Source organism: Macaca mulatta, chromosome X (genome assembly GCF_049350105.2).
Source record: "Macaca mulatta isolate MMU2019108-1 chromosome X, T2T-MMU8v2.0, whole genome shotgun sequence".
NCBI lineage: Eukaryota > Metazoa > Chordata > Mammalia > Primates > Cercopithecidae > Macaca > Macaca mulatta.
This window is the reverse complement of record NC_133426.1, coordinates 74,582,501-74,602,266: the sequence shown is the minus strand read 5'-3', so window position 1 is coordinate 74,602,266 and position 19,766 is coordinate 74,582,501. Positions and strand designations below refer to the sequence as shown.

Here is a 19,766-nt window from a genome sequence, read left to right as displayed (position 1 = left end):
TGCAATCTTGGCTCACTGCAACCTCCACCTTCCGAGTTTAAGCAATTCTCCTGCCTCAGCCTCCTGAGTAGCTGGGATTACAGGCATGCTCCACCACACCTGACAAATTTTTGTGCTTTTAGTAGAGCTAGGGTTTCACCATGTTGGCCAGGCTTGTCTTGAACTCCTGGCCTCAAGGGATCCGCCTGCCTCAGCCTCCCAAAGTGCTGGGATTACAGACATGAGCCACCGCGCCCAGTCGAAGTTTACTTCTAATGACCTCCCTTTTCTCTAAAGTATGAGGTGATTATGAATGCCTCAGCAAGGATGTCTTCTAACTGAGCAAGGGGAAATAATATATGATGCATTTATCTCCATTAAGAACACTCACTTGGGTTCAATCAGAAGAGATTGTTGGATGGACAGATGCATGGATGGATGCCTATAAACATAATAAATATGTATTCTGTTTTCTGTTTTCAAAATGTGTTTTAGAAATTCAGTTCAGGTTTAAATGTTCTTGAATCCCATCTGCATTAAGTAAGTATATTCTCATTTATTACTCTTCATTATTCTAGACCAACATTTTTTCAGCCTTGGTATTATTTTGACATTTTGGGTCAATAATTGTTGTGGGGACTGCCCTGGGTGTTGTTGGATGTTTAGCAGGATTCCTTGCCTCTCCCCACTAGATGCCAACTCCCTTTCCACAGTTGTGACAATAAATATTTCCACAGATGTCATGAAATGTCCCCTGGGAAATAGAATTGCCCCCAGTTAAGAGGTTCTGTTCCAAACCAAATGGAAGGGCACTGGAGTGAGAGAGAGAGAGAAGGGGGGTTTCAGCTAGACAAATACTCATGTACATTTATCAGTTGATCATGACAACTATACTCATAGACATGATCTTCTTTTGGCAAATTAGACAACTGAGGCTCAGAGAGGTTAAATGACTTACCTAACATGGCAGAGGCCATAAGTGATAGAGCTGAGGTTTGAACTCATGTATGTTAGATCCCTACAATTTAGGTTCTTTCTTAAACAACAATAAAAAATATTTTAGAGGGATGTCCTTGTTTTCATTTTTATTATGTTTTAAAAAATCAAACTAAACTTAAAATTCAGCACAAAAATTTAAATAACATAGAAGTGTGTAGACTAAAACAGGAATGTATCTTTTGACATTCCTCTGTAATCCTATTCACTTTCCTAGAGGTTATGATTGTGATTGTTAACAATTTAATGTGTGTGCTTCTAGACCCTTTTCTTTGCAATTATAAATGACAAAGGACAGTACATTCATAAACACACAAAGCTATTTTTGAATAATGACACCATACTATATATACTATTTCATAAACTACTTTAAAATATTTAATCTTTCCACCTCAGTTCTTACAATCTACATCACTGCCTTTTAACAGTTGTGTAATATTCCTCAGTGAGTGAACCACAATTTATGTAACTTTCCCATGTTAATAGGTATTTATGTAGTTTTTTTTTTTTATGGTACATAGCACTTGCATAGATATCAGTGAGTGTATGTGTCAGGATTTCTGCTCAATAGGGGTTCTAAACGTAGGGAGATCAGAGTGCATACCTATTTAAAATCATGATTGCTACTACCAGATTGACCCCCAATATGGCTAAACCAAATCACCCTCCCAATAACAGCTTATAAAGGTGACTGTTTTTACCCACTTCTTTGTTAGTTTAGGACAATATCGATTTTTCTTAATTTATCAGTCTAATAGGCAAAATGTGATATCTTGTTTGAATTGTAGTTTTATAATTATTAGTGAAGTTGATTTTTATGTTCACAAGCTATTTCATTTTCTTTTCCTTCGTATGTCCTTTTCAATGGCTTGTCGCTTCAAAATCCTCCCCTCTCCAACCCACTCCTACACTATACTCTTCACCTAAGGCAGCCACTAATCAGTTCTGTCAGTATAATTTGTGTTTTCTAAAGTTTTGTATAAATGGAATAATGCAGTATATACTTTTTTTTTGGTCTGCCTTCTTTGATTCAGCATAATTATTCTGAGATTAATTTAAGTTGTTATAATGAGTCAATAGTTCATTCCTTTTTATTACTGAGTAGTATTCCATCATATATACCAAAATTTAGTTGTCTATTCACTAGTTAATGGACATTTGGGTTGTTTCCAGTTTGGATCTGCTGCAAACATTTGTGTACAGTCTGTATGACTTATGTTTTCTTTTTTCTTGAGTAAACATGAAGGAGTAGAAATGACTGAGTCACATAGTAATTATACATTTAATTGTTAAAGAAAATGTAAAATGTCTTTCTTAAGTAATTGTATCATCGTACTTTCTGGAAGAGACTGTAAAACTCATGTTCATAATTCTGTAAATGTTTGGTGGAATCCTCCAGTTAAACTATCTGGGTCTAGAGATTTCTTCTTTGGAAGTTTTAAAACTATGAATTAAAAATTTTTAATAGTTATAGGACTATTCAGATGATCTATTTCATTGGGTGGTTGTTTTTTTTTAATTCACTACGACATTGTCTGATTTTACATTCCCATCAGCAATGAAAGTTCCAGTTCCTCCATATTCTTTTCAACATGTGGTATGGTCAGTCTTTAAAAAATTTCAACCATTCTAATAGGTGTTCAGTGGTATCGCATCATGGTTTTAACATGCATTTCCCTATTGACCTCATGATGTTGAACATTTTTTTATGTTTGCCATTTGTATGTTTTCTTTGGTAAAGTGTCTATTCAAATATTTTGCTTATTCTTTAAAAACTGATTTACTTGTTTTCCTATTATTGAGTTATTGAGTTTTGGGAGTTCTTTATATTTTATATATATATATGTATAATACAAGGTCTTTATCAGACATATGATATACAAATATTTTAACTCAGGCTGTGGTTTTTCTTTTCATTCTTAACAGCATCTTTTAGAAAATCGTAAGTTTTTAAATTTGATGTTCAGTTTATTGATTTCTTTTTTTTATGAATCATTGTATCTAAGAAATCTTTGCCTAACCTAAGATTACAAAGATTTTTCTCCTCGGAATTTTATAGTTTCAGCTTTTAAATTTGATTATAGCCCATTCTGAGTTAGTTTTCTTCTGTGGTATGAGATGTGAAGTTCCTTTTTTGCCTATGTATATCACATTGTTCCAGTACCATTGCTGTCCTTTCTCCACTGAATTGCCTTTGTAAAATAAATAAATAAATTTATCTGTATAGGTGTGGGTCTATTTCTGGGCTTTCTATTATGTTCCATTGATCTACTCACCTATCTTGACACCAGTGTCACACTGTCTTAATTGCTGTAGCTTTATAATACGACTTGAAGTCAGGTAATGTTAGCCTTCCAAGTTGGTTTTTCTTTTTCAAGATTGTTTTGACTATTCTAGGTTCCTTGCGTGTCCTTATACATTTTTGAATCAGCTTGTCAATGTTTACATACAAGCTTACTGGTATTTGGGTTGTGTTCAATCTGTAGATCAATTTTGTAAGAATTTACATCTTAACACTATTGAGTCTTTATACCTGCAAACAAAATATATCTCTGTTTATCTAGATTTTCTTAATATTTCTCAGCAATATTTTGAATACTTCAGTGTACAAAATCTTCTCTCTGGCACTTTGCCTTGCAAATTCTCACTTCCTTGCCTTTCCCATACTCCCAACTCAATCTTCTCAACGTAGGGATACTACTGGGTTCCACCTGGGTTCCCCTTCCTGCACTGAGTCCTGCAAAACTCTAAGCTGGGACACTCATAGGGCTAACCTCATTTGTTTTTTTCTGTCTCTCAGCATTCACTGTCCTTCACTGCTGGATTTCCAATGCCTTTAAAACTACTGTTGCATGTATTTTTCCTACTTTAGTTTAGTTTAGTTTTGTTTTTACTTGTTTCAGGCTAAATGAGTAAAACTAGTTTCGGTGCCCTATCTTGGCCGGAATAAGAAGTAGCTGTTTGTAGTAGTATTTTAGTAGTAGTAGTTAGTAGCGGTTAATAGTAGTAGTATTTTCAGACGACAGTTTGGCCTTTTACATTAGAATTGCAAATGTATTTGTTTTTTGACTCAGCAATTCCAGTCCCTCTTCTAGGTGGTAGAGATAGAGCAGTGAACATGACAGACATGCTTCTATGTTGTGTAAAATCTAGCTTGGAGACTCAGCAAACAAAATCAGTAAGTAAAACATGTTCTATGTTAGAAAGTGATAGGAAATGCTGAAGAGAAAAAAAATTAAACATGGAAGGAAGATAGGAATGGTTGGGTAGAGGGAGGCATGTCAATGTTTTAAATATATTGACCCAGAAGGGCTTACTGAGCAGAATATGTTTGATTAGAATCCTAGAAGAATGGATATCTGGAGGAAGATCAGTCTGGGTAGAATAAACAGTCAGTGCAACAGCCTCATGTATTTGACAAATAGCAAGAAATATTTGTAACAACTACTATAGTGTTTGAGCTCACAAAATGGTAGCTCTTTAGACTATTATTACTAATGATGGTGGAATTAGGAATATGACCTAGAACTGTATGGCCTCAACATTCATCTTCTTGCTGTTCAGTTACATTTTGTCTTCCTTACAATCATGAGGCATATACTCATGGCTTGTAATTGTTCATACATTGTTTCTTAACATTGTCCTGCTTTTACACAGGCTTGCCTTGTGTTCTCAATCATGTTATTTCCATGCCTATGTAGTCTGTGTTGACCCTTGCCTGATGGGATATTGGGCTATGACATTTCTCTTTACACTAATCATTGGGGGTGATTTTGTTAGTCTCACTGGCTAGACAGTGGTCGCCTTTCTCCATCACATGTGTTTCATCTCACAGTGTATACACTTGGGCTAAAAGGTTGGTCTCCATGGAGACCGGAAAATCCTTAGGTACACATGAGACATTATATAAAAATTCTAATCACAGCTCCTTCTGCATGCCTTCAGCACTTCCTATAGCATCCAAAGCACTGTGTTGGTGCTTTTTAATTTTATTTTACTTTCTATTGAATAGGTAATGTACCATGGCATGAAATTATAAAAGAACAATGTGACATAGAAGGGAAAACACAGTTGTTCTCCCTCTATTCCCCAGCCAGTCATTAGTCCTACCTTGAGACAAACAATGTAATCAGATTCTTTGGTATCCCTTCAGAACTATTGAAAGCATATGGGCATGTAATTGTGTTTAGTCTCCTTCCATGTCCCACCCCCACCCATAGAAGGTACCTTGACAGCTCCTTTCATTCCTCTCTTATCACACCCTGTGAAGTAGGTTTTGCTGTCCCTATGTTACGGATGAGAAAGCTGAGGCTCGGAGAATTGAGGTGACTCGCCTAAGGTCTCCCAGGAAGGAAATGGAAAATCCAGGACTAATGCCACCTTTTATATGCGTTTTTTCTTCCAAACTGAGAAGTGCCAGGTTCTGTGCCTTGAGCACGGTAGGAGATACCTAAACACCTACTGGTTACTAGAGTGATTAAGAAAATCTCTGATTCTTTGAATCATATTAGTATTCATGTTACAGACTCTAGATAAAAGGCCAGCAAGCATCAACTGGTGGGTAGCATTTAGAAGACAAAAACTTGATCCAGTTATTCTCTAGATATCTTCCTTCTTTCTCCACAGATCTATTTAGGTCCACCTGAGGAAAGCGCTGCACCGCCAGTGCCTCCGCCTCGGGTGACAGCAAGAAGGCACAAACCAATCACGATTTCAAAGCGCTTGCTGCGAGAAAGGACGGTTTTCTATACTTCTTCCCTGGATGAAAGCGAAGGTCAGTACTGAGGTTTACCCTTAGCTTCTGAATGGTGATTAGAGACAGAGAGGATATCGAAGGGCAGAAGTAGTGGCATGACCATTTTTCTCTCTATAAAAGTAGATCTTTCCTGGCTCCTGAGCTTAAAAGCAGCCAGTGTTTGTAGTTTGTGCTCAGAGAGGGGATTAAGCCTTTGACAGTAGATAGGATAGTGATGAGCTTATAAAGGAAGTTACCATGTGGAGGATCCCTATAAGGCCAGTGCAGGATCCAAGGTGTTCTTAGATTTATGCCCCTAATATATTGAAATGGGTAAGCAAGGTGAATGTGAAATTTTAAATTCAAATATAGCAAACATGGATTGGATAACTACTATGTGCCAGGTACTGTGCTGGGTGAAATTAAGATACATTGCTTGCCCTCACAGAAGAAATGGAGACATAGATAAGTGAAAAAATAAATGCCTTCAATGGAATAATTGCTAGTGTGGAGAATACACCCATTCTAAATGTGCCTCTGCCCTCCTACTCCACTAAGACCATTTTTGTCAGGTTTGCCAATAATCTCCATGAGGCCAAACCAAATAGCTACAACATTGTTCTCATCATACTCAGTTTGTGAGTAGCATCTGACACAGTTGACTAACTCCTCCTTCTTGAAACACTTTATTCTCTTGGCTTTCAGGACACCAGATTTTCCTTTAATCTCACCAGATAATCCATCTCAGTCTTCTCTCCTGTTTTTTCTTCTCTTCCCAACTTTACATGTTAGAAGGTCCCAGAGCTTTTTTCTTAGTCCTGTTCTCTGATCATGTTCTTTTCCTGTATGATCTCATTAAGTTTCATGGTTTTACATATCATTTAAATGCTAAAGATGATTTCCAAATTTATCGAAGATTGATATCCTGCCTCTTTTGTCATATCAAAATTCCTGCTCAACAGTTCTCCTTGGATGACTCATGGGCATCTCAGTTTACACTGTGGAAAACATAACTTGATGCCCAACTCTTTCTTAACCTGTTCCTACTCTGGTCTCCCCCATCTAAGTAACTGGCAGCAGCAGTCATCCAGTTGCTAAGGTCAAGAACTTTGGAATCATCCTCGGTTACTCCTTTCCCCTTTTCCTTCATATTGAATCCATTAGCAATTCTTGTCAGCTCTACATGCACATTATATGCTAACTTCTACTACTGCCCACTGCTTCTGTCACTGTGAGCCACTATTATCTCTTACCTGGTACCATTGCTTGCCTTCTTCCTTGCCTATAATTCATTCTCCCTGGCAACCAGTAACATGTACATCCTTTAAAATATGGAAATCAGGATTCTGCAAGCTTCCCAAGCACATATGAGCAGCCGGCTCCCTTGCTGTCTGAAACGTGGACCTCTCTCCATTTCCAAAATGTTGCTTTCTAACAAGCTGACACTGGACAAGCTGGACGTGAAAGGGAAGTGGGTCATTATGAGAGTCGACTTCAATTTCCTATGTAGAACAACCAGATAACAAACAACCAGAGGATTAAGGCTGCTGTCTTAAGCATCAAATTCTGCTTGGACAATGGAGCCAAGTCAGTAGTCCTTACGAGCCACCTAGGCTGGCCTGATGGTGTCCCTGTGCCTGACAAGTACTCCTTAGAGCCAGTTGCTGTAGAACTCAAATCTCTGCTGGGCAAGGATGTTCTGTTGTTGAAGTACTGTGTAGGCCCAGAAGTGGAGAAAGCCTGTGCAAACCCAGCTGCTGGGTCTGTCATCCTGCTGGAGAACCTCCACTTTCATGTGGAAGAAGAAGGGAAGGGAAAACTCTGGGAACAAGGTTAAAGTGAGTCAGCCAAAATAGAAGCTTTCCGAGCTTCACTTTCCAAGCTAGGGGATGTGTATGTCAATGATGCTTTTAGCACTGCTCACAGAGCCCACAGCTCTATGGTAGGAGTCAATCTGCCTCAGAAGGCTGGTGGTTTTTTGATAATGAAAAAACTACTTTGCCAAGGTCTTGAAGAGCCCATAGTGACCCTTCCTGGCCATCCTGGGTGGAGCTAATGTTGCAGACAGGATCCACTTGATCAGTAATATGCTGGACAAAGTCAATGAGATGATTATTGGTGGTGGAATGGCTTTTGCCTTCCTTAAGGTGCTCAACAACATGGAGATTGGCACTTCTCTGTTTGATGAAGAGGGAGCCAAGATTGTCAAAGACCTAATGTCCCAAGCTGAGAAGAATGGTGTGAAGATTACCTTGCCTGTTGACTTTGTCACTGCTGACAAGTTTGATGAGAATGCCAAGACTGGCCAAGCCACTGTGGCTTCTGGCATACCTGCTGGCTGGATGGGCTTGGATTGTGGTCCTGAAAGCAGCAAGAAGTATGCTGAGACTGTTACTCGGGCTAAGCAGACTGGGCGGGGGGGGGGGGGGTATTTGAATGGGAAGCTTTTGCCCGGGGAATCAAAACCCTCATGGATGAGGTGGTGAAAGCCACTTCTAGGGGCTGCATTAGCATCATAGGTGGTGGAGACACTGCCACTTGCTGTGCCAAATGGAACACAAAGGATAAAATCAGGCATGTGAGCACTAGGGGTGGTGCCAGTTTAGAGCTCCTGGAAGGTAAAGTCCTTCCTGGGGTGGATGCTCTCGGCAATATTTAGTACTTTCCTGCCTTTTAGTTCCTGTGCACAGCCCCTATGTCAACTTAGCATTTTCTGCATCTCCACTTGGCATTAGCTAAAACCTTCCGTGTCAAGGTTCAGCTGGTGGCCAAGAGATGCAGTGCCCAGGAACCCTTAAACAGTTGCACAGCATCTCAGCTCGTCTTTACTGCACCCTGGATTTGCCTACATTCTTCAAGGTCCCATTTGAATTTCTTAGTGACTAAACATTGTGCGTTCTAGAGTACATATATTTATATTTTGCCTGTTAAAAAAAGTGAGCTGTGTTAGCTTAGTTCTCTTTTGATGTAGGTTATTATGATTAGCTTTGTCACTGTTTCACTACTCAGCATGGAAACAAGATGAAATTCCATTTGTAGGTAGGGAGACAAAATTGATGATCCATTAAATAAACAATAAAAGTGTCCACTGAAACCATGAAAAAAATGGAAATCAGATCACATCATTCCCTCTGTGCCAAATTTTCAGTAACCTCCCTTCATATCTAGAATAAAATTTGCATTTTATTCTTCATTGTATGACTGTTGCTGATTTCTCTGACCTTCATTTCTGAACTTTGCTCTCTCACTGTCTCTTTTGCTCTCTACTCTAATCTCATTGTTCTTGCAGGTCCTTACTTGTGTCAAACTTACCTAAGAGCCTTTGCATTTGCTACTCTCTTGGCCCTAAACATTCTTCCTCCAGAACTTCACAAGGCTCACTCTTTCATTCAGATGTCTGCTAAATGCCATCTTCTCATAGATATCTTTTCTTAACATTCTACTTAAATAGTTCTTTCTCCTCCTCCAATCACTCCCTATCCCTTTATATGGCTTTATGCAACTCATATCCCCTGCTACTGTTTGTTCATGTGTTTATTATCTCTCTTTCCCGTTAGAATGTAAAATCTATTTGATTACCAGGTCCTAGAACAACTCCTGGTATACGTATCATGTATTCAGTAAATATTCTGAGAATGAATGAGTGGATGTATAAGGAATGATGACGAGATTATCACTTAAGGGATCAACTCTTTCATAGAGGAGGTGAGCTGGCATTCAGGAGAAAGTAGAAGGGAACATTCAATGCCTGTCTGTTGTTCCATAGTCTCATTTTTACAGAATGGGTTTGTTTATTTACAGTCTCCTCCAATATAAACTCTAGGACACTTGTGTATATGCCAGAGGACACTTGTTTTTTCGTACTGTATCTAAAGCATGAGCACAGTGCCAGGCATATAGTAAGTTCTTAATAAATGAGTGCAAAAAATGAATGAACTGGGTGTCAGTAGACAGAAGGTCTAATTTAATCTTGGCTACTAGCCTGCTGAATAACTTGAGCTAGTCACTTCCCCTCTCTGGACCTCAATTTGTCCCTCTGTGGTGATGAGGGCTTTGGGCCAGAAGATCTCCAACGAAGTTATCCAGTCTAGACATTTATTTTTAATTTTTAACTTTTTAAAAAACTGAGCTATAATTCACATACCATAAAATCCACCATTTTAAAGCATACATTTTAATGGTTTTTAGTATATTTTGTGCAACTATCTTATTCTAGAACATATTCATCATCCCAGAAACCCAATACTTTTAAATTTACTTCTCCCCCAACCTCTGACAGTTGCTGATCTACTTTCTGCCTCTACGGATTTGCCTATTCTGAACATTTCATAGAAATGTAACTATAGAATATGTGGACATTTTTGGATGGCATCTTACTCTTAGCATAATATTCTCAAGATTCATCCACATTGTAGAATGTATCAGTACTTCATTCTTTCTTTCTTATGGACAAATATTCCTTTGTATATATGTAGCACATTTTATTTATCCATTGATCAGTTGATGGACACATGGATTGTATTCATTTTGTGGTTATTATAAATAATGCCACTGTGAACATTAATGCACAGGATTTTGTGTGGATGTCTGTTTTTAATTATCTTGGGTATATACCTAGGACTGGAATTGTAGATTATATGGTCAGTCTATATTAAAACTTTTGAAGAATTGCCAAGCTGTTTTCCAAAGCAGTTGTACCTTTTTTTTTTTTTTTTTTTTTTTCCTTGAGATGAAGTCTTGCACTGTCACCTGGGCAGGAGTGCAATGGTGTGATCTCAGCTCACTGCAACCTCCGCCTGCCAGGTTCATGTGATTCTCCTGCTTCAGCCTCCCAAGCAGCTGGGATTACAGGCGCACACCACCACACCCAGCTAATTTTTTATATTTTTAGTAGAGACAGGGTTTCACTACCTGTCTTGGCCAGACTGGTCTCAAACTCCTGACGTCATGATCCGCCCACCTTGGCCTCCCAAAGTGCTGGGATTACAGGCGTGCGCCACCACACCAGGCCACAGCTGCACCATTTTACTTTCCCACCAGCAATGAATGAAGGCTCCAATTTCACCACATCCTTGCCAATACTTTGTATAGTCTGTCTTATTTATTCTAGCCATTCTCTGTGAGTGTGAATCCATCATCTCATTTAATGTTCAACACTCCCATGAGAGGTAGGTATGCTGAACTCTGTTTTATAGTGAAGGCACTGGAAGCTCAAAGATGATGAGTAGTTTTCCCAACTAACACAGCTACTAAATGACAGAACAATTTGCACTCATCTATCTTATCCTGAAGCTTATTTGTTTACTATAATATCACACTTCCTATAACCTGTGTGAACGCTGTTCTGAGAAGGAACCAATCCTACTTACCAGTAGCATCTCATTATCTTACTCTGAAATTTATTATCCCTTTTGTATATAGTATGTCATGACTCCTTTCACCCTCTCATGGACTCCATCACACCTCCATAACTAAGCCCTGGTTATTCCACTTCTTTAACCTCTCTTGAATCCGCCTCTTTTCTGATGCAGCTCTAGTTTGGATCCTTCTCATCAGCAGTCCCCTAGCTGGTCTTTCTGCCACCAGTCTTTCTGGTCCAACCTATTTTTTGTTGGAACAAGCCTACTTTTCATAATGAACCCAAAGGGATGTTTAAAAATGCATATTTGATAATGCCACTTCTCCCCACCCCCAGCCCTCTGCCCCCCAAAATCATTGTCTTCTGTGACTCAAAGGCAGAGTTTGTATTCCTGAGCATGGCATTCATGGACTTCATAATATAGACCCAACTTATTTCAACAACCTCACCTCCAGCTACCCACACTTTTTCATCTATAATTGGTCCCTATGCTCAAGCCAAACCAAACTTTTCATTATATTTTCTTAGGCAAAGCATGGTCTTTCATTCCTCCAAGTTGTTTTTTGTTTGAATGCCCTTTCTACTTTGCTTCACCTTTTGTAATTCTTCAAGGCCCAGCTCAAAAGTTACCTCTTTTATAAAGACCCTCTCTAATCCTTGCAGTCAGTATTAGTACTGTCTTACTCCTAGCACTTATTTGCATGAACCTAAATGTATTATAATAATTGATTTATTTCTATTACAGTACTAGTGTGTATCCTCTCAAAGCTTCTCCCCACCTCTTACCCACCCAAAGAAGAGAGGCCTCCACTGTAAGGGTTGGCCCCATGCCTATTTATGAGGCCTCACTGTCTGATCCTGATTCACTCGCAGTTCTTCATAGTCCCTGAGGCTTGTCTGTGTGTTTTCCTGTAGAAATGGATGGCTGGTTAGGGAAAGGGGATGGCACCGAACTTTTATTACCTGACAGAGCAATGAACTGTCTCTTCAGAAAGAGTAAATAGACTCTGGAAACAGACTTCAAGATTTGAAACTTGGCGTTTCCACTTAGTAGCTTTGTGACATGGAGACTTCGGGTGCCTTAGATTTCTTATCTGTAAAATGGGGCTAATAACAATGTACTACTTTATAGAGCTGCTTTGAGGATTATATGAGATAATCCAGGTAAAGCATTTAGAACAGGGCCTGCCATGGTATAAGTGTTCAAGTAATGGTATATGTTATCTTTATCAGTATTATTCTCATTATTACTATCATTGTCACTATTATCATTATTTTTATTCACCATACCCCAGAACCTAGAAATAGTTTCCCTGCTGAAAGGCCTAGCTCTGAAGTCATCATGGCTTCTATCATTACATTTCCTATTTTCCCTAGCAAGCAGAAGATACTTTCCTGAGTGGAAGGTAGCAGCCTCTCTGAGGCTGTGTATGTGGATCCTCTTTATGAAAACTGACCCTCTTGAGATGGTGATGATACTCTATGGCCTGTAGGGCACAGGCAACCTTTATTGTCTTCCCTAAGGGAGAGCAAAGATGGAGTCACTTGGCCAGAAGAAAGTATTCAGATAGGAACATGCAGCTGAGATGTTGGGCTAAAGCATGTGAGGGAAATAATTTATGTCACCATGCACTTTATTGTTTGGAGAGAGTAGATGTGCTTGAGTTACTCCTGAGTGCTATATGTTTAAAGATGGCCTCTGCCGCAAGGCACGTCCTGGAAGCCAGAGGCTCTAGTTACTTGGCACTCTTGTGCTCATGTTCATGCCATTATTTGTGAGCCTTTGGTAGTTTTTTTTGTTTGATGGCCTCTGTCTGGCTGCACTTATACTAGGGTTAATAAATAAAGGGCTATGTGTCTACTTTGGGACAAAATTAGGGGGACTGCAGGGGAACTCCCCTTGGTTCTGGCCCCTTTGGCAGTGGCATCAGTGGTGGCAGATTCCCAAGGAGAACAAAACTGTCTAGGGAGCAAAAACCTTTGCAGCAAGACTTCCCCCATGGAAACTCTTGCCTCACTGCCCACCCACCACATAATAGTGTAAGTAATAACCACCAATTAATGAGTGTCTGTTATGTGCCAGGCACTGAAATAAGTATACCATCTCCTGGAATCCTCACCACAACCTCATGAGACCAGTATTCTTTATTATTCCCATTTTACTGAGGAGAAAATTTGAGGTACAGAGAGATAGGGAACTTGTACAGGGTCTCACAGTTGGTAAGAAGCAGAACTGAGATTCAGACCTGGCCACCTGGCTTCAGAGCCTGCATTTCTTTTAACATTTTATTATGAAGAATTCCAAACATAAACAGAAATTGAAAACAAACATATTGAACTCCCCACATTTCAGCATTTAAAAACATATACCCAGTCTTATTTCATCTATACCCTTACCTGTTCCCCCAACCTACTCATCATGTCATTTCATTTGTAAATGTTTCAGTATATATCTCTAAAAGAAAGGAACTCTTTTAAAAGCAAAACCACAATATCATCATCATACTTAAAAGAAAATAAAACAAAACAGTGATTCCTTAGGATCAACTATCCAGTCAGTATCCACATTCTCCTATTATCTCATTTTGTTAAAAAAAAAAATCAGTATCTAAATAAAATCCATGTATTGCAATTGGTTGATATATATCTGAGGTTTCAATTTTCTGGCTGGAACCTCTGTTCTTAACCACTACACTCATAAAGTTTTTTATGACTATGGCAGGTGACAGTTTCTTTACAGCAGGCATTCTCAATCTGGGGTTTATTGACAGCTTCAGAAGGCTCTGTGAATCACTTAAAAATTAGTTTTCAAAATTTTGGCTATATTTGTGTGGGTTGATTTTTCTAGGGAGATGGTCCCTAGGTCTCATTAGGGTCTCAAAAGCTTTCAGTAAGTCTCAGAACCACTGAAAAACATGTACTAATGTCAGAGGAAATTGTAGACCACAAAAGCTGGGGAAAGAACAGTTGGAGGTTTCCTTCTGAGTTGGAGAAAGAAGTTAAAGTATGTTATGTTGATTAACTTAAAATTTGAGAGACCTTAACAAAATACTTTTCAGAGAAGTGGTTAAGAATTAACTGATGATGTCTTCATTTGCAAAGAATAGAATATACTGTTGATTGGGGACTTTAAGTCTTTTTTGAATGACATATTCCTTTAATAAAACCTCTTGGTTTATTGTGGCTTATTGAATTGTGGTGGTGAAAATCATACACGGATCTTGAATTCCTTATTTGGATTGGATCTGTGGCTTTACATGAACTGGGAAGGGTAGAGAATGATTCTGTGGGATATAGTTGGTTTGTGCCACAGTGACATAACTGCTTTGAAAATGTACACAAATTTTCAAAATTAAGTATGTATGCATGTATCAAAATGAAAAGGTTTTAAAAGTTGTCATTAATCTTTCCTCTTTGCACCAACTTTTCCCAGATGAAATCCAACATCAAACACCGAATGGTACTATCACTGGCAGCATAGAAACCCCCAAGCCACCACAACACCCCAAACTACCTATTCAGAGGAGTGGGGAAACTGATCCTGGGAGGAAGTCCCCAAGCAGGCCTATTTCGGATGGCAAGTTGGAGCCCTGCCCAGAGGTGGATGTGGGGAAGTTGGTGTCTAGGCTACAGGATGGAGGGACCAAGATTACCCCAAAGGCCACCAATGGACCCATGCCAGGCTCTGGGCCCACCAAGACCCCCTCTTTCCACATAAAGAGACCAGCTCCCCGGCCCCTGGCCCATCACAAGGAGGGTAAGTGCTTGGGAATCCCATGGGAGCCAGAGCTGAACCTAACTACTTTTCACCTTGAGATCCTTCTGAGTTTGGAGATATATTTAAGTGGCATTCTGTTCCGGTTTACTACCACTAATAGTGGAACAGTGGGCAAGATCACAATAATCAGTCACAATAATCACTAGAATGTAAGCTCCATGAGGGCAGGAATTTTTTACCTGTTTTGTTTACCTCTATATCCCAAGTGCTATGTGCCTGGCACTGTACTAATTGCTGATATACTATTTCTCATCCTCACAATCCCACTGTAAAGAATGTATTATTATTCTTTTTTTTTTTTTTTTTTTTGAAACGGAGTCTCGCTCTGTCACCCAGGCTGGAGTGCAGTGACGTGATCTCAGCTCACTGCAGCGTCCGCCTCCCAGGTTCAAGTGATTCCCCTGCCTCAGCCTCCTGAGTAGCTGGAATTACAGGCACTCACCACCATGCCTGGCTAATTTTTGTATTTTCAGTAGATACAGAGTTTTGCCGTGTTAGCCAGGATGGTCTCAAACTCTCGACCTCACGTGATCCACCCGCCTTGGCCTCCCAAAGTGCTGGGATTACAGGTATGAGCCACCATACCTGGCCAAGAATGTATTATTCTTGTTTTTTTTTGTTTTGTTTTTTTGTTTTTTAATTAGGAAATAGAGGCTGCTGTAGGCAAGTGACTTGCCAAAGATTCACAGCTAGTAACTGGCAGAGCTGGGAACTAAATCTAACCATGTCTCACAGGCACCAAAGTCAGCGTTCTTTCCCCTGAGGCAGAACAATCATTTTACCTTCCTATAAGAAGCTGTGAATCTGTGAACCCTTGTTTTCTCATTCTCCCTTTCGAGTTTGGGAGAAATAGGGACAAAGGGGCACAACTTCTGCCAAGCTCTGAACTTTTGAAATTATTGCAAATTCAAGGTGTGGCTGTCTTCAGCAAATTTAATTAACTGTTACATGTTGAGACTCATGTTGAGAGATTGGGGCTAATCCAGAGGGGAGTTTTAGGGGACGTAATTCTATGAAGATAGTAAGATATAATGAACAAAATAAGGATATGAGTATCAGAAAGGCTTGGATCCAAGTCTTAGCTCTTTTACTTTGTAGCTTTAAGGAATTTCACAGTATAGCAAAATGTAAAACCTTAAAACAATTGTTAAGAATAATTTATTTGACAAATATTTATTGAGTACTGACCGTGTACCTGGTCCCATTCTACATGCTGAAGAAATGAATAAGACTTAATGAAGTCCCTGTCCTCTTGAGGTTTAGATGAGAGAGCTTGGCACACTACGGCCTGTGGACCCGATTGGGCCCACTGCACTGCCTCTTTTTATATAGCCTGTAAGCTAAGAATTATTTTTTTACAATTTTTAATGTTTAGAATTAAAAAGGAAATAATATTTTATGACATGAAAATGTTGTGAAATTCAAACTTTGTCCATAGACATAAATACACCCCTTCATTTACATGTTGTCTATGGCTGCTTTCATGCCACAACAGCGGAATTGCATAGTAGCAACAAAGACTTTATGGCCTGCACAGCCTAAAATATTAACTGTCTGACACTTTACAGAAAAAGTTTGCTGGCCTTTACCTTAGATTCTAGAGTACTGATAAGAAAACATGAGGCCCAGAATGGGAATCGGGAGGTTGGGGAAAGGTAGAATAGCAAGGAAATGGCAGGAATGGAGTTAGTATACAAAATATTTGCCATGAATCCTTAAACACTTGGTGGAGCAGTGTCATAGATTTGGTTCCAAACTTTCTAGAACAAACAAAAAGAGAGAAACCAATGGTTATATAACTAAGTTCCTAAGGTAAAAACAAGCCAATTGTTCAGGTAAACCATAACTTTTCTGGTTTTGAGGCCAGGAAAAAATTTCTTCCATGGATTATTTCACATAACAACCTCAGTATGAACCAACGGCATTGTCTCAGAACACAATTTAGTAAAAGCTATTCAATGTGGGGATGGGAGGGGGTTCAGTATAATTTCTACAAGTCCAGTACAATTTTCACAAGTAGTTGACTCTGAATGCTCTGGTTTGATCCACTGATGCTGATGTGATCACTCATGCTATCACAGTTGATTTATTTAAGCTGTTTTCACCTTGGTTTCCAGATCTGTAAAATGGGAAGACAGTTCACCTGATAGAACTATTATTGCTAGGATTAAAAGGAATAACAAAATATCTGGCTCATAATCAGCATTCAAAATATGATACTAATTTCCCTCCCCTGTCCCTCTTCTCACTATGATTTGGCTCTTCTGGGACATAGCCAAGAAAGGGAAAACTTTAATGTAGACCTCTGCTTCCGTTTTTAAGTCATGTCATGACCTTCCTGTCAATCTGGGTAGAAGGTTGGGTAACTCAACTTATGCTCATCACAGTAAAATTTGTCTTGTCTGTTGCCAAGCCTTGAGATTGGCCAGATTCTATCAGCTCAGTGCACACAGTAACTAACTCAGCCCTTCTTCCCTCCCTCCTGCAAAGTTCAATCCCAGTGGCATTCCCCTCTTCTCCTTCCTCCAGTCTTACCCTGGGCTGCTGGCGGCAGCTACTCTGATCTAATGGTCTCAGTTAATATAAGTACTGATCTGACTTGTTCGGTATCAGCCTAACTATCTAAATCTGGGCCTCAGCTTTGCCTGGCTTCATTTTCTGCTTTCAATCAGTTAGCAACAGGCTGGCATGATGCAACTTTTTTCAAAAACCCATGCTTCCAGCTTTGGCTACAGAAAGCAGAACTGAGGTGGTTTTTGCCTGGGTGGAGAACCCCCCAAACCTCTGGTATAGTTGCCTCTTTGAACCTTACCTACACTATCTATTTACTTCTTACTTCCTTCTTGCTCCCCTCCTGATTCTGGCTGCTTCTCCTAGTAGATTCCCCCGGCATCTGAAGAGTTACCAGTTAAGCAAAAGCTGCACACAGCTCTGACCCTGTGCTATAACTGATAGTTGTTTGCTCCTGGTACTGGCCAGTAGCCTGAATGGCGGGATTCGAGGGAGGCAGCTGTTACCTCAGCCAGCCCAGTCTTCACCTTGCAATTGTCACCCCATTTCAGCTCTGTTGTTTAGGACTTTGCCTGCCATCCTGAGGATCAGTACACAGGCTCCATTGTGTTAGTGAGCCAACTGTGCCACAGTCCTCCCCCATCTTTACCCCTTGCTTTGACTTAACATTTGAGTGGCCTTAACATTCTTCACATTTTTTCTCAGCAATTAAAAGTAACAAAAGCATGGTGCATGTTAAATTGCTTTTTTCCATGACAGTCAACTTTAAATAAGAATCAATAGTGTTTGCTGATGGAATTTTATCAAGGATCCTTTTCTGTTCCAGACATGAGCTTGATACTTTCACTCTTCAGTTGCATCTAATCATTGTGATAGGCCTTATGAGGTAGGATTTACCCTCCCCTTTTTATAGTTGGAGAAACAGAGGCTCACAGACACAAAACAACTTGCTCAGAGTTACCTAGGTTGTAAGGTGCAGAGATGGGGCTTGACCTCAGCTTCTTGGGTTCAAGATTGGGACTCTTTTTCTTCATACCATATTTCTTCAGTTGCATTGGCTACCTTCTCCTTTCTATTTTTCTAAGGACCACTTACTTTTAGGGGGTACAAAATTACACAAGCATATTTTTTTCTGCCTTCATTTGAGTTTATTGCCTCTTAAGTGTCCTGACTTTGCAAAAGGCAGACATGTAGCTACCACAAAAGGATTTAGGACTTCCCTTTGGGTAATGAAGAGGGAGGAGGGCTATATCCCATCTACTTTACATGTATTTGTTTATTTAATCAGGCATAATCCTTTGCAAAGGGAGAGACAAAGATGAAAAGCCATTGTCTCTGCCTTCCAAAGGTTCGTGGTGACACTGGCATGCAAGCAATCAGCCCCAGCCCAATGTGATCCATGTTCTAATAGGGGTGAGAAGAAATTCTAGTAGGAGCATGGAGCAAGGAGACCTTCATTCTACCTGAGGTATTGAGATGACAAGGAAGAGCACACCATGGACTAGGACTTTATGACATGGGTTGAGGGGCCCTTCTTAGCTCCTTTCCTCTGTCTTGGCTGGAAAGGAAAGATTGCATCTGGTGGCATGCTTTTGGGCTTGTAAGGCCTTGCTCAGTCACAGAGCCATCAATTCTCCACTGAGGTGACTAATGCTATGAGTGGCATTTGCATCTGCTCTAAAAGTATTAGGAACAGACTTGCTCTTGCAGTAATGGGTGTTGCTGGCCATTATCCACATTTTCTTGTTTGGACTTATGCTTTAATAATCTACTGTTTGGTTTTTATTCTCTACTTTTCTTGGAGCCTGACTCCAAATTGTTTTATAAGGATAAATAATGGCTAAGGAAGGCTTTAAGGTGAGCATGGAGGAGTGTCATAGAAAAAAAGAGATAATTCTAGGAGACTGGGGGAATCTACAAGAGGAAACAACCTCTTCCTACTCTGTGCCTTCAGGTTGGGTATAGATGAGTATAAGGAAAGGTGAAAAAAAGTTGCTAAGGTTGAATACTGATGACCACCAGGTCCCAATAAATCTGCAAATGTTAAGATTCTTTGGTTATGCTCATTTGACAGAGATTAGAGACAGAGGGAACAGGTTGGGCTTGAGAGGGAGATCAAGTTTGTAGTAAAAGCCAGGTTTTGGACTAAGGTTGAAAAGAAATTAAAAGGAAGTACAGCTTGGTGGAAAGACTACAGGCTCAAGAGACTTAGTGGTTGAAAGCTCAGGTTCCTGAATCTTCCAGATGTGAGTTTGAATCCTGGCTCTGCCTCTTCCTAGCTGTGGGACCTTAGGCAGGTTACAACCTCTCTGAACCTTAGTTTTCTCATTTGTATAATAAGGATAATATTTGTGCCCATAGGATTACTATAACAACAAAGTGAGTTCTCTACATGCCTAGCATATCAA

General features: G+C 39.7%; 1 protein-coding gene and 1 pseudogene across 3 annotated transcripts in view; both read left to right on the top strand.

Annotated features, from left to right (window-relative positions):
• The window catches only part of OPHN1 (oligophrenin 1), a 379,470-nt gene that overhangs the window by 343,965 nt on the left and 15,739 nt on the right, over positions 1–19,766 (top strand). For 2 of the 3 annotated variants that reach the window (XM_077987907.1, NM_001261353.1), the window contains 2 exon segments: positions 5,602–5,749; positions 14,503–14,826. In XM_077987907.1, the coding sequence (XP_077844033.1) occupies positions 5,602–5,749; positions 14,503–14,826 (472 nt within the window). 3 annotated transcript variants of the gene reach the window in all.
• Positions 7,027–8,442, top strand: LOC710880 (phosphoglycerate kinase 1 pseudogene; annotated as a pseudogene).